Raw genomic sequence first — 14,407 nt, 5'->3', positions numbered from 1 at the left:
CGCTCCAGTGGTATGAGATTAGAGGAGTGTGCAGCACCCCGCTCAGTGAGGCCCCAGTGGGACTGAAGATGCAGGGCTGCCTACCGTGTTTCTCCGAAAATAAGACCTACCCATGAATAAGCCCTAGCAAGATTCCTGAGCATTTGCGCAACAGAAGCCCTACTCCGAAAATAAGCCCTAGTGACGGGCGTGGCTGCACAGCGCATCTGCACAACCCATGCATGTCGTCGCGGAGCGGGAAAGAACACGAGCAGCCCTTCCCATCTGCCCCGTGAGAGCTCTATTGCTCGACAGGAGAGATTGGGGCCAGTGGTTCTAAAGGAAACAGAGTCGCAGGAAATTCAGGATGGGATTCGGGGTTTGGAGAGTGATGATGATGTTCCGGAAGAAGACGACTTAACTCTATTTGAATAAATGTAGATGGTTGTACCGTACTTTAAAAAAAAACCAAAAAAACACGTCCCCTGAAAATAAGCCCTGGGGTGTCTTCTTGAGGAAAAATAAATATAAGACCTTGTCTTATTTTCGGGGAAACACGGTATTACAAAACAACTAAAATCTTCAAGACGGTGACAGCAGAGCGTCAGACCAAGCGGGGCACCCTCCGAGTGCAGGGCCCTGTGTGACTGCACAAGTCACACGCCTGCCCCCACCCCGGCTGGAAGAGGGCCGGCTGGTGGGGGGGGCCGGGGACCCGTGCCTGAAGAGCAGCAGCACGGCTTGCGGGAAGGTCTGGAAGTTGTTGTTCCGGTTTATCTGAGTCCCGTCCACCAAGGCGATCTTCCCGAACATCTGCAAATCACACAGGGCTCCGACTGGGAACCGGGATAGACGCGTCCCCTCCGCTCGTCTACCCCTGCCTTCTCCCGTCCCACCTGCCCCCCGCCTTCACCCCTGCCTCCCCCAGGTCCCCTTCGCTTCGGACCACGTCAGACCTGAAGCCAAACACGTGGGATTGTTTTCTAGGTCGGGTGAAGTATCCCACCAAGCCAAAAGAAAAGCAGGTGGGTTAGACCAGTTCCCCCAGCAGCGAGCAGCCCTGGGGGGCCAAAGCGTGGGGGAGGCTCTCGGGGCAGGGCGGGCTGAGACCACCTGGGCCTCCAGTCTGGCCTCAGAGGCGTGACCTGGCCTCTGCTGTCTATTTATATGCCAAGGTTCCTTCTAGGTCATCTCCAGGCTTCCAGCACGGCAGCCACCTGGGGACAGGGAGGTGACGACCTCCTTTCCCAGCTGCCCAGCTGAGCCCTGGGCTGCCAGGATGAGCAAGGCAGGGAGCGTGGAGGGTCAGCCCACCTGCTGATTACGCTCCCCGAGCCCCGCCCTGCCCAGCTTGGAGGAGACCCGGTTTCCCCGGGGCGGCCGCCTCTCACCTGCATGCCGATGACGGCGTAGATGAAGAAGAGCATGACAATGAGCAGAGCCACGTTGGGCAGGGCCTGCGGGCGGCAGGAGCGTCAGGCCTGGGCTCCACCGCCTGCTCCCCAGCCCTGACCCCGCTAGCCTCCCAGGGCCCTGCGCACCCCCTTTCCCCAAACAGCCCCCACTGCCGCCCATCACCCCCCACCCACCTGAGGGGTGTCTCCGGTGGCCTCCCCATGTGAGTGCAGTTCCGGGCCCCTGCCGTGTAGACCCTGCCCCTGCCCCCCACCGTGCAGACCCTGCCCCACCGTCCTGCCATGTAGACCCTGCCCCACCGTCCTGCCATGTAGACCCTGCCCCACCGTCCTGCTATGGAGACCCTGCCCCACTGTCCTGCTATGGAGACCCTGCCCCACCGTCCTGCCATGTAGACCCTGCCCCACTGTCCTGCTATGGAGACCCTGCCCCACCGTCCTGCCATGTAGACCCTACCCCACCGTCCTGCCATGTAGACGCTACCCCACCGTCCTGCCATGTAGACCCTGCCCCACCGTCCTGCCATGTAGACCCTGCCCCACCGTCCTGCTATGGAGACCCTGCCCCACCATCCTGCCATGTAGACCCTGCCCCACCGTCCTGCCATGTAGACCCTGCCCCACTGTCCTGCTATGCAGACCCTGCCCCACCGTCCTGCCATGTAGACCCTGCCCCACCGTCCTGCTATGGAGACCCTGCCCCACCGTCCTGCCATGTAGACCCTGCCCCACCGTCCTGCTATGCAGACCCTGCCCCACCGTCCTGCCATGTAGACCCTGCCCCACCGTCCTGCTATGCAGACCCTGCCCCACCGTCCTGCCGTATAGACGCTGCCCCACCGTCCCGCCATGCAGACCCTGCCCCACCGTCCTGCCGTATAGACGCTGCCCCACCATCCTGCCGTGTAGACCCTGCCCCACCGTCCCGCCCTGCAGACCCTGCCCCGCCGTCCCGCCCTGCAGACCCTGCCCCGCCGTCCCGCCCTGCAGACCCTGCCCCGCCGTCCCGCCCGCGGGCTCTGGCACCTGGAAGGACTTGATGAAGGTCCAGAGCAGCGTGCGCACGCCCTCCGCGCGGCTCAGCAGCTTGATCAGCCTCATGACGCGGAACAGGCGGAAGAAGGCGCTGGAGATGCGGGCGCTCTCGTCCGGGTCCTGCGGGGCGGCAGCCCCAGAGGTCAGTCTGGGGCGCAGAGGGTGCGGGGCAGGGCGGCGGGAGGCGCGCGGCGTGTGTGCTGGGGTGCGGTTCGTGGCGGGGAGGAGGCCCAGCCCCACGTCTGGCCCCCGCTGTCCACCAGCGGGGACATCCTCTGGCCGTTCGGCCGGGAGGCGGGAGGAGCAGCGTGGGGAGCACGCCCACGCTCGCGGGGCAGGGGCAGGGGCAGGGGCGCGCCCAGGTGAGGCTGCAGCCAGGCCCCTGCTGCCCGCGGGGCCTCCTGCGCATCCCATTTCCTCCTCAAGCTGCCACCGAGCTGAGGCCTCTGGTGGCCCGATGGCTCCCTCCCCTGGAGTCCTCCCAGCGCGAGGTCCCCCAAGCCGCAGGTTCAGTGGGGCGGCCGTCAGGCCCAGGCCGCAAAGGCTGTCCTAAGCCAGGCAAGCCTCCGCGCTCGTGCCAGCCTCAGACACACGAGTTGCTCTGGAAGGTGAGAGCCCTCCCTGCTCTGCTTCCTGCGTCCCCAAAGGCCTTGTGCCCGGTGAACTGTCACTAAGGTCCTTTGCCAGCAATCACAGTTCTCGCTGGACTGTGATCCCATGTGCACAGAGGGTGCCGGAGCGAACCCTCACTCCCCTTCCCGGCCGAGAGGAAGCCTCGATGTCCATGCACATCCGTGCACCGAGCCACGGCCCGCCCTACGCCCGGGCCCTTGGTGGGGCCTGCTGCGGGAGGGAGCCCCGAGCGCCATCACCCCATGCAGCGCGGCCAGGCCTAGGCATGCAGTGCGGGTGGGGCGGGAGCTGGCGGGCAGCCCATGCAGCCTGGAATTACAACGTTCCCGCAGCCTCCACCCAGGCAATACAGTCCCCCGCTGGAGGCCAGGAAAGTCTGTGGAGAAAAGAGACGAGGGCGGGGGGGGAGGAGAGGAGGAGAGAGAGGAGGAGGGACACATGGGAGGGAGGTGAAGAGATGAGTCAGAAAGGACAGGCACACAGAAGAGTTAAAGAGAGAAAGAGAGAGGCGGGGGTGGGGACCCCACAGGGCTGTCAATCAGGGGCAGGTGGGCGTGAGGGGCGTGAGGGTGCAGCTCTGTAGGGACGTGAGGCAGGAGGCTGGGCGAGGGAGCAAGACGGGGAGGGAAGACCGGACACAGACGGGTCCCTTCTCTCCTCCCACAGGCTTCTACAGGTGACAGGGACTCGGGGGTCTTCCTGCGTGTCTGGGTCATGTGACGCTGGGGACACCCCCACGAGGGCACATTGGAAAACACCTGCTCGTTGTGGCAGGTGGATTTACACCGCTTTCCCCCGAGGCTGGGGCGGCGTCCTCACAGAAGTCCCGCCTTCCGGGACAGGACTCCTCTGGGGAGTCTGAGACTCCCTGGCAGAAGTTTCTCTGCCACAGGAGCAGGATGGGGACCAAGGCTGGCACCTCGATCACCAGGCTCTTACAGAGCGGGTGGTTGGGTGTGCAGGGCGACTTTTCCCTGTTTGTTTCAATATTTCCCACATTTCCTGAGGAGCCCTTGTTACGTAGCCCCGGGTCAAAGGAGTCATCGTTTTATCTTCCGATTATCTGCAGGTGGCCTGATCCCCAGCATGGTGGTTTCCTGCCAACCACACTCTCGGGCAGCTCCTCCCTGCAGGGCTGGTTCTCAGCCCTGGCTGCATATCAGAGCCACATGCAGAACTTAAAAACAATATTTGTCTTCTCTGGGTCTACGCCCAGGCCAATGAAGTCAGCTTCTAGGGGACGGGGTCTGGCTTCAGAGGTCTAAATGCACCCCACGAGATTCTCACATGTAGCCAAGGATGACAACCCGTGTTCTAGACCCGTGCTGTCCAATACGGTAGCCAGCAGCCACGTGTGGCTGTTTGAATTACAATGAAAAATAAATAAAATTAGAAATTCAGTTCCTCAGTTCCACCAGCCGCACTTCAAGCGACCAGCAGACGTGGATGGCTGGTGGCTGCTGCACTGGACGGGCAGGACGTTTCCACCACTGCAGAAAGTTCTAGCGGGCACGCTGCCCTAGACCTTGCCCCGGTCTGTGCGTCAGGAATGTAAACCCGTCCCGCACAACTTCAGGCAAACATCGCTGGTGAGGGACACCTGCCGTGCCTAAAGCCCAAATAAGGCCCGATGGCACGCCCCCATCCTCTGTCTCAAAGAAGCTGTTTTGATTTATCCAGGCCCCCCGGGCCCAGACCTCGAACTTCACCGAGTAGCTACTTTTAGTTTCGGCCGTTTACTTTGGCTGTTTGGACGCTCCTCTGACTGCTGTGAGAAGCTGCTCTCAAACCACAGGGTCCTCTGGGCTGCCATCTCCCAGCAAAAACTGCGCGTGGGTGGAAATGCACAACAGACACACACACACACACACGCACACATGCACACGCACACACGCGCACACATGCATGCGCACACGCACACACGCACACACACGCACACACATACACATGCACACATGCACACACATACACATGCACACACACATGCATGCACATACGCACACACATGCATGCGCACACGCACACACGCACACACATGCATGCGCACATGCACACACGCGCACACACGCACACACATACACATGCACACACGCACACACATGCACACACGCACACACATACACATGCACACACATGCATCCGCATACACGCACATACACATGCACACGCACACACGCAAACACACGTGTACACGCACCCACACGTGCATGCGCACACACGCACATACACAGGCACGCACACATGCACACACACGCACACACATTGGTCTTGCCCAGAGCCCACCCCCGCCCCTCGTCGGCCCCACCCCCTCAGGGACCCCCAGGCGGACGGAGCTGGGTCTGTCACTGTCTGTTCTGCGGGTGGGGCATGAGCAGGGCTCCCGCCTGGCCCGCCCCTCCCAGCACGCCAGACAGCGTGAGGCAGCCAGGTCCCCAGAAGGTGCCACTCCCTGGCAGCGCTCAGCCTTACGGGGGCCCAGCCGAGGGCGCCTTCCTCACAGACCCCAGACTCTTCCCAGCTACTCCCTCGCCCGCCCTGCGGCATCTCCAGGCCGCTCCCTCCCACTCCACACCTCTCCGCAGGGCTCACGGGGGCTGGCGCGGCCTAGAGGCTTTCCGTTGGGCAGCGGGGAGTTCAGAGGGAAGCCCGACACGTGGACGAGCCCCCTGGCTCCGGGGTGAGTCCCCTACGGGCCTCTACTTGTCACCACGGCCAAGTCTGCCACCCCTGGGTAGATTCCCACCGTGGCCACGGTTAGGACGGCTGAGAGAGATGAACGCCCCTCTCCTGCAGCCCTCCCTCTCTTCCACGGCCACCCCTCCCAGCCCCAGGGTGCCTGTGCCTGGGACACTGTGCCTTGATCTCAGCGTCACCCTTGGATCTCCTCCACCCTTGGATCTCCTCCACCCTAGGATCTCCTCCACCCTAGGATCTCCTCCACCCTAGGATCTCCTCCACCCTTGGATCTCCTCCACCCTAGGATCTCCTCCACCCTAGGATCTCCTCCACCCTAGGATCTCCTCCACCCTAGGATCTCCTCCACCCTTGGATCTCCTCCACCCTTGGATCTCCTCTACCCTAGGATCTCCTCCACCCTAGGATCTCCTCCACCCTTGGATCTCCTCCACCCTAGGATCTCCTCCACCCTAGGATCTCCTCCACCCTAGGATCTCCTCCGCCCTAGGATCTCCTCCACCCTAGGATCTCCTCCACCCTTGGATCTCCTCCGCCCTAGGATCTCCTCCGCCCTAGGATCTCCTCCGCCCTAGGATCTCCTCCACCCTAGGATCTCCTCCACCCTAGGATCTCCTCCACCCTAGGATATCCTCCGCCCTAGGATCTCCTCCGCCCTAGGATCTCTTCCGCCCTTGGATCTCCTCCGCCCTAGGATCTCCTCCGCCCTAGGATCTCCTCCACCCTTGGATCTCCTCCGCCCTAGGATCTCCTCCACCCTAGGATCTCCTCCACCCTAGGATCTCCTCCACCCTAGGATCTCCTCCACCCTTGGATCTCCTCCGCCCTAGGATCTCCTCCGCCCTAGGATCTCCTCCGCCCTAGGATCTCCTCCACCCTAGGATCTCCTCCACCCTAGGATCTCCTCCACCCTAGGATATCCTCCGCCCTAGGATCTCCTCCGCCCTAGGATCTCTTCCGCCCTTGGATCTCCTCCGCCCTAGGATCTCCTCCGCCCTAGGATCTCCTCCGCCCTTGGATCTCCTCCACCCTTGGATCTCCTCCACCCTTGGATCTCCTCCACCCTTGGATCTCCTCCGCCCTAGGATCTCCTCCGCCCTAGGATCTCCTCCACCCTAGGATCTCCTCCACCCTAGGATCTCCTCCACCCTAGGATCTCTTCCACCCTTGGATCTCCTCCACCCTAGGATCTCCTCCACCCTAGGATCTCCTCCACCCTAGGATCTCCTCCACCCTAGGATCTCTTCCACCCTTGGATCTCCTCCACCCTAGGATCTCCTCCACCCTAGGATCTCCTCCACCCTAGGATCTCCTCCACCCTAGGATCTCTTCCACCCTTGGATCTCCTCCACCCTTGGATCTCCTCCACCCTAGGATCTCCTCCACCCTAGGATCTCCTCCACCCTAGGATCTCCTCCACCCTAGGATCTCCTCCACCCTTGGATCTCCTCCACCCTTGGATCTCCTCCACCCTAGGATCTCCTCCGCCCTAGGATCTCCTCCACCCTAGGATCTCCTCCACCCTAGGATCTCCTCCACCCTAGGATCTCTTCCACCCTTGGATCTCCTCCACCCTAGGATCTCCTCCACCCTTGGATCTCCTCCACCCTAGGATCTCCTCCACCCTAGGATCTCCTCCACCCTAGGATCTCTTCCACCCTAGGATATCCTCCACCCTAGGATCTCTTCCACCCTTGGATCTCCTCCACCCTAGGATCTCCTCCACCCTTGGATCTCCTCCACCCTTGGATCTCCTCCACCCTTGGATCTCCTCCACCCTAGGATCTCCTCCACCCTAGGATCTCCTCCACCCTAGGATTTCCTCCACCCCGTGTCCGCCGCCTCTTCCCTCCACGGTGAGCCCCAGCTGCAGATGCTCAGCAAGGCCGCCTCTGCAGGCTCTGGTCTTCAACGTGCACCCCTCTGGCTGGGACCCTGGAACCCCTCCCTGCCCTGGACACCCCCGCCTGCAGCGCAGACGCTCTGCGGTTTCTCTCTGCACCGCGGGGGCCTCGGCCCCTCCGTGGGCCATCGCGGCCACGCTCTGGGGCCGTTTGCCTCCGACCACTTCCTGAAGCTTCCACGCCAGCCCAGCCGGCCGCCCCCCTCCGCATCACCGCAGCGACCTCCCGGCTGCTCTCCCGGGTCGGTCCTCGCGCCCCTACAGCTTGCTCTCAACGCAGCAGCCAGAGGGATTCTTCTAGAACTAAAGTCGGGCCACATTCGAACCCTCCAAAGGGCTCTCGTCTCTCCCAGAATAAAACCCAAGATCATACCCGTGGCCTTCCAGGCACTGGGTAACCTGACCCCTGCCTTCTCGCTCTCACCTCGTCTCCACGCTCTCTGCTTCGGCCCCCAGGACCTCCTGCTATTTCAGACTCAGCCAACACCCCCCCGCCCATGCACCCACCACAGGGCCTTTGCACTCGCTCTTCCCTCTCCCAGCAACGCTCTGTCCCCCAGACCTGCGTGGCTCCCTGGCTTGCTGTGCTTGGAGCTCTGCCCCAAAGGCACCGGGACTCCTCCTGTTCCCTTCCCCTCTAAGCCCTCGACTGCCCCTATTTTTCTTCACGATACACACCGGTCGTACCTGTTGTGTTACACATTTACTCACTGTTTCCCCCCACAGTTTTGTCCTCTGCCCTGTCTCTAGCACCAGGAATCACACCTGGCACGTGCAAAGTGCTCAGCAAGTATGTGACGAATAAACGAATGGCTGACTCCCTAACGGGCCCTACTGCCAGTTGTTCTCACCTCCTGCCCCTCCCTCCAGATGACCTCTTTAGAAGTCGCGCTCTGATCCTTCCAGTGCTCGGTTTAAAAGTCTTTGGTGACTTCGCACTGCCTGCCACGTAAAGTTTAAGCCACCTCCCGCCTGACCTCTCAAGCTGTACCGTTCCCCTCTCTCCGCTGCCCGGTCACGTGCTTCTGATAAGCTCGACCACCCCGCAGCCCCGAGCCTTCTCAGCACCCCTGCCCCACAACCCTGCCCGGGGTGCCTGCTCGCCTTTTCAGCTCCGGTCGCCACCTCCAGGAAGCCTTCCCTGACCACCCCACCCCTCTGCTTTCCACCCTAGCGTCTGCCTTTGACAGCCCGGCGCACGCAGTGTGTCCCCCTGGCGCCTGAGTTCTCTCTCTGCTCTGCGGGGCTGTAACTCCTTCAGGGCAGAAGCCGCGACTTGTCACGTCCGTATCTGTGACCCGCAGGCTGCCATGTGTCCCCGCGGCGGGCACCCCCCACACACGTCTGCGGACAGAACAGGTGCTTCCTCCCGGCCCCACCCCAGAGAGGACGGCTCTGCTGGCCCATACTCACGTCGATCTCGCTGAGGATGACGTCGATGATGCTGCCGATGACAATCAGAAAGTCAAACACGTTCCAGGGGTCCCCAAAGTAGCCCTGGGAAGGGAGGAGATGGGGAGCTGGGGGGAGCGCTGGGAGGCAGGTGCTCCCTCCGGCGGCCAGCAGGGGGCGGCGGTCCCACGCAAGGTAGCACAGAGCTGGGCCAGGCCAAGGTGGGGCCCCACCTGACACTCCTCTCCGCTTAGCTCTTTTTTTTTTTTTTTTGGAGACAGAGTCTCACTCTGTTGCCTGGGCTAGAGTGAGTGCTGTGGCGTCAGCCTAGCTCACAGCAACCTCAGACTCCTGGGCTCAAGCGATCCTCCTGCCTCAGCCTCCCGAGTAGCTGGGACTATAGGCGTGCGCCACCGTGCCCGGCTGAATTTTATATATATATATTAGTTGGCCAATTAATTTCTTTCTATTTTTATGGTAGAGACGGGGTCTCGCTCAGGCTGGTTTTGAACTCCTGACCTTGAGCAATCCGCCAGCCTCGGCCTCCCAGAGTGCTAGGACAACAGGCATGAGCCACCGCGCCCGGCCTGCCCTTGGCTCTTTATCTCCCTTCCTCGAGAGCAGGACGTGGCGGGAGGGGACGGGAGACTTGTTGGGAGCCCCCGGTCCAGATGGAGAACTCTTTCGTCCCTTGAACCCCCGTCCTGTCTGGGCTCGGCAGTGCAGAGCGGACAGGGCCGGGAGCGGCAGGTGTGGGCGTGGGAGCAAGGAAACCGGCAAGAGACTCCCCCGGCTGGGCCCGCTCTTCAGCAGCTCGGGGGGAGGCGGGAATGCAGGAGAGGCTCCAAGACGCGGGCAGGGAAGAGGTGCCCAGCCTCTCTCTAGCGCCGGTCAGCTCCGGACACCTGGAACGCTGCCTGCCCTGGACCTGAAGGGGGTGAGGAGCCGGGAGCGGACGTGCTGGGCGAAGGGGCCTTTGGCAGCAGGCGGGGGTGAGGGCGGGTGTTCCGTGGACGGCCCCCCACCGGGCGCCGGCCTCGCGGCCCCAGCACTCACCCTGGCCTTGAAGGCCATGAGCTTGAGGATCATCTCCAGGGTGAAGATGATGGTGAAGGCCACGTTGAGGATGTCCGAGATGTGGTTCATCTCCTCTGATTGGTTGTAGTGCTGCGGAGGGGCCGCGGGAGAGGGGGGCTTGTCCGCTGGCAGACTGCGCCCCCCACCATCCTCCCGGGACGCTCCTGACACTTCCTTGGGCCTCCTCCCCACTTTGCTTGAGCTCAGAGAGCTAGGAGCCCGCTTTGGCCAGCCCCTGAAATCCGCCAAATCTTACGGGCACGCCCCCCCTCCATCACCGCCACGAAAGAGGTAATGCAAGCAGGGGAGGGGACCCCCATTCCAAGTCCTGCCCGGTGTGTTTATTTACACGAGGGCTGCAAGGCCAGAGCTCATTTACATATCTGTACGGGGATGACCCGGACAGGAGGTCCCCGGTCAGGGCTCTACGACAGGTTCCACCCAGTCATTTGGGCACCAGACCCTCCACAGCTGGTATTATCACTGGCTCCTGGTGGGAAACCGAGCTCTCCATCTCTGCACGCTCCCCCAAAGATGGGGAGACAGTTAAAAGAAATAACCTTGACCCACCACCATGGCCCTTATGAAACCTATTTCCTTGTAAATTTTCCCAGAAAGCTCTTACCCTTTGTTTAGAAAGATTTATTTATTTATTTATTTATTTATTTATTTATTTTTGAGACAGTCTCACTCTATTGCCTGGGCTAGAGTGCCGTGGCGTCAGCCTAGCTCACGGCAACCTCAAACTCCTGGGCTCAAGCGATCCTCCTGCCTCAGCCTCCCGAGTAGCTGGGACTGCAGGCATGCGCCACCATGCCCGGCTAATTTTTTCTATATATTTTTAGTTGGCCAATTAATTTCTTTCTACTTTTAGTAGAAACAGGGTCTCGCTCTTGCTCAGGCTAGTCTCGAACTCCTGGACCTTGAGCGATCCACCTGCCTTAGCCTCCCAGGGTGCTAGGATTACAGGCGTGAGTCACCTCCTGCACAAAACCTCCCCGGGCGGTTCAGAAGGATCTGACGGCTGACCCCACCATCGTGGCAGGATTGCCCTATTCTGCTGCCTGACCCGGCCCCAGACACGGCCATTGCACACGATGCTCTGTACGACCTGGGCCTGCAGGCTCAGGGGTCCTCTGTCCCTGTCCTCCTGGCCTGGCAGTGTGTGGTCGGATTGCTGGGTGTGTCTTGGGCTCCAGGGGCCGGGAGCCTAATCGCTCAATGCTATTTGTACAGGATCAGATGCTTAACTAAGACCCGATAATGCTGGGAGGCCAAGGCAGGTGGATGACTCAAGGTCAGGAGTTCAACACCAGCCTGAGCAAGAGGGAGACCCCGTCTCTACTAAAAATACAAAGAAATTAATTGTCCAACTAAAAATATATAGAAAATATTAACTGGACATGGTGGTGCATGCCTGTAGTCCCAGCTACTCGGGAGGCTGAGGCAGGAGGATCGCTTGAGCCCAGGAGTGTGAGGTTGCTGTGAGCTAGGCTGACGCCACGGCACTCAGTCTAGCCTGGACAACAAAGTGAGATCTGTCTCAAAAAAAAAAAAAAGACTTGATAATGGTGCTGATTATGAGCTCCTAAAAAGGGTGCTCAGCCCCGGAGACACCTGTTCTGTGAATACTAAACCCATTTTTCTTGAGACCGGAGCGGAGATTGCCGCCAACTCAATCATCCAGATTTGTGGCGGTAGAAGGCACAGAGAAAACACGGTCTACCTCCTACACTCCCCCCTTCAGCGGCAGTCACCTCCCACTGGCAGAAATGCCGCACTGTCCGTGCACTTAAGCTATCTCTGCGATACACCGCAAGTACCCGGAGACAAGGCTGGCTGTGGCGGTGCAAAGGAAATGTCACCTGGGGGAGCCAGGGGACCCTGCCCTGCTCACCTGCCCCCCTGGGCCCCAGGCCCCAGCCTGACTGCACGCCTGTCCCCGCAGGGCCCTACCTGCATGCCCAGGCAGATGGTGTTGAGCATGATGAGCGCGAACATCAGGTACTCGAAGTAGGAGGAGGTGACAACGTACCACACCTGGTACTGGTACGGGTTTTTGGGGATGTAGCACCTCAGCGGCCGGGCCTTCAGGGCGTACTGCACGCACTGGCGCTGCCGCACACATGACACGGCAGGTCAGCCCTCCTTCCCCCTCCACGCCCACCCCGTGGGCTCGGGGACCCGAATTCGGGGTGAGCCGGGAGCTGGCAGCTGAGGGGCTCTGCGCTGCTCAGGGGAGGGTCCGTTTGGGCCCCTGGGTTCCCCTGGGCCCAATGCAATGCCCACTATGGCCCTAACCAGCCCAGGGGCACGAGGGGCTTCCGTTCTCTGGGTGTCAGGGGGTTCCGGGAGAAGACCCCCCACCCCACCAACTGCACTGCACCAGGTTGGGGGTGGGTGGGGTGCACGGAGGCCGGGGCTTGGCATCAAACCCTGGTTCTGGGGTCACCCCGGGATGCGCTTTGCTGGCTGGACCTGGGGCTGGGGCTCTGCCCGCCCACCCGCCCTCCCAAGCAGGCGGCCCGGGCACCTGGTTCTTGTCCAGCTCGCAGTTCTTGTACTCGGTCTCCCCCTGCTCCTGGAAGGTGACGATGACAAAGCCCACGAAGATGTTCATCATGAAGAAGGCGATGAGGATGATGTAGATGATGAAGAAGATGGCCATCCCCACTCGGTTGTTGTAGACGGGGCCCCTGTCCTCCTCGTAGGAGTCTATGGCCTTGTACAGCAGCCTGGGTGCGGGCAGAGAAGGGGGGCGGGTGGGGTGGGCTGTGTCCCACGGCGACCGGGTAGCCCGGAGAGCTTTCCCAGCGCCGAAGTCAGCAATGGCCAGGGAAGGCCAGACCCCGTCCTAGAGTGGCTCTGCCTGCCTTTCCCCCGGGCGCCCCTCCACCTGTCCCTGATCCGTCACAGGGCTCCCCTGCAGGCAGGGAGGCAGACGCCTCCGGGGACACTGGGTACGTCTGGCAGAGCACCCGCTCAGGACTGCTTTGGGGTGACCAGTCAGCTGGCAGCCCGGCCCTCCAGCCGTGGGAGAGCCAGTGCGGTGTGCCGAGCACCGTCTGCCCCGGGGCTGCGGAAGGGCCCGCTGGCTCCCGGGACCAGCCTGGCCGCGCTGTGGGGGACAGGGCCGCGGCCCTCACTCACTGAGGCCACCCCTCGAAGGTGGAGACGGTGAAGAGGGACATCATGGCCGAGAGCACGTTGTCGAAGTGGAAGTCGCTGTGCACCCACTCGCGGCGGCGCAGCTCGATCTGCGTGGGGTCGCCGTCCTTGTACACGAAGTAGTGGCCCCTGACGCGGGACAGCCCGTCAGTGCGGGGCGTGGCTGGGCTGCCCCCGCCCCCGCCGCTGGGCGGGGGGGGGGGGGGCGAGCCTGCAGGAGGAAGGCAGCCCCCGCTCTGGGGCCAGGAGACACCCCGAGGGCAAGCGCCGGGCAAGGGACTGCGGTGAACGCCCCTCCTGCGCCCAATGGCCGGCACCCCGTTCCCACCCCGAAGGGCCCCTGCCACCATGCACCCTGGGCCAGCAGAGCGCGTACCTGCACTCCTCCTCCGTCGTCTTGGACAAGTCCGTGCAGCTGTAGAACTTCCCCTGCACCCAGGAGGGGGGAGGGACACACGTTGTCATGGAAACAGAAAAGTGGGCCACGGAAGTGAACGGTGGAGGCAGAAGGGAAGGCCGGGCGCCTGGAAGGAGGGGCCTGTCCCTTCCTGTCACAGAGGTGGCCTCCTGCTACCTGGGACAGGCCCCCGGTGGTCCTCCTCTTTCCCCATCACCTGTTCCCACAGCTCCCTGGCCGAGGTGCTGCTGAGGCTGAGCACGCAGTGCCCGAGCTGGGCATTGGTGGGGCACCCCGGGTTGGGCGGAGGGGCTGGAGGTACGGACACAGCTCGACCCTGCCCCCCCTCAAACAGCTGTGCCTCTGAGGCACCCCCCACTGCTGCAGGAGGCCTGCGGGGCTTCCCATGACGAGCGAGAGGGTGGCCCACCTCCCCCCTGCCTCCTCCCGCCAGCGGGGCGGCCCTCGGGGCTGCAGAGGTGGAGCCCAGCTGAGTCTGCAGACCCGGCTTGCCTCCGAGCTGAGCAGGTCCCAGCACGCCCCACCCAAGCCCGCCGCGCTGACCGCAGCCAGAGCACTTTCTCCTCCCATCTGTGCCATGCGCCGGGCACCTGCGGAAGATTTTGTTTGCACAAAAGGAGTCGACTGCCCGCTCTCAATGTGGCCAAGATAGGCTTGGACTCCGTGGATTCAGCTCCAGTTCCTCCAAGGCCC

The 14,407-nt window shown here is 62.1% G+C and overlaps 1 protein-coding gene across 2 annotated transcripts in view; it reads right to left on the bottom strand.

Annotated features, from left to right (window-relative positions):
• CACNA1S (calcium voltage-gated channel subunit alpha1 S) overlaps positions 1–14,407 on the bottom strand; it is a 70,825-nt gene that overhangs the window by 12,236 nt on the left and 44,182 nt on the right. Inside the window, exons 23-32 of one of the 2 annotated variants that reach the window (XM_075996970.1) lie at positions 13,673–13,725; positions 13,279–13,425; positions 12,662–12,863; positions 12,085–12,243; positions 10,108–10,218; positions 9,073–9,156; positions 3,382–3,438; positions 2,421–2,549; positions 1,371–1,436; positions 701–792 (exon numbers count right to left, since the gene is read on the bottom strand). In XM_075996970.1, coding sequence (XP_075853085.1) covers positions 701–792; positions 1,371–1,436; positions 2,421–2,549; positions 3,382–3,438; positions 9,073–9,156; positions 10,108–10,218; positions 12,085–12,243; positions 12,662–12,863; positions 13,279–13,425; positions 13,673–13,725 — 1,100 coding nt within the window. The remainder of the gene's footprint in view (positions 1–700; positions 793–1,370; positions 1,437–2,420; positions 2,550–3,381; positions 3,439–9,072; positions 9,157–10,107; positions 10,219–12,084; positions 12,244–12,661; positions 12,864–13,278; positions 13,426–13,672; positions 13,726–14,407) is intronic. The other variant, XM_075996971.1, reaches the window with a different exon arrangement.

The sequence above is a fragment of the Microcebus murinus genome, chromosome 23 (assembly GCF_040939455.1).
Source record: "Microcebus murinus isolate Inina chromosome 23, M.murinus_Inina_mat1.0, whole genome shotgun sequence".
Classification (NCBI taxonomy): domain Eukaryota; kingdom Metazoa; phylum Chordata; class Mammalia; order Primates; family Cheirogaleidae; genus Microcebus; species Microcebus murinus.
The sequence above is the reverse complement of the archived record's forward strand: the minus strand, read 5'-3'. Positions and strand labels throughout refer to the sequence as shown.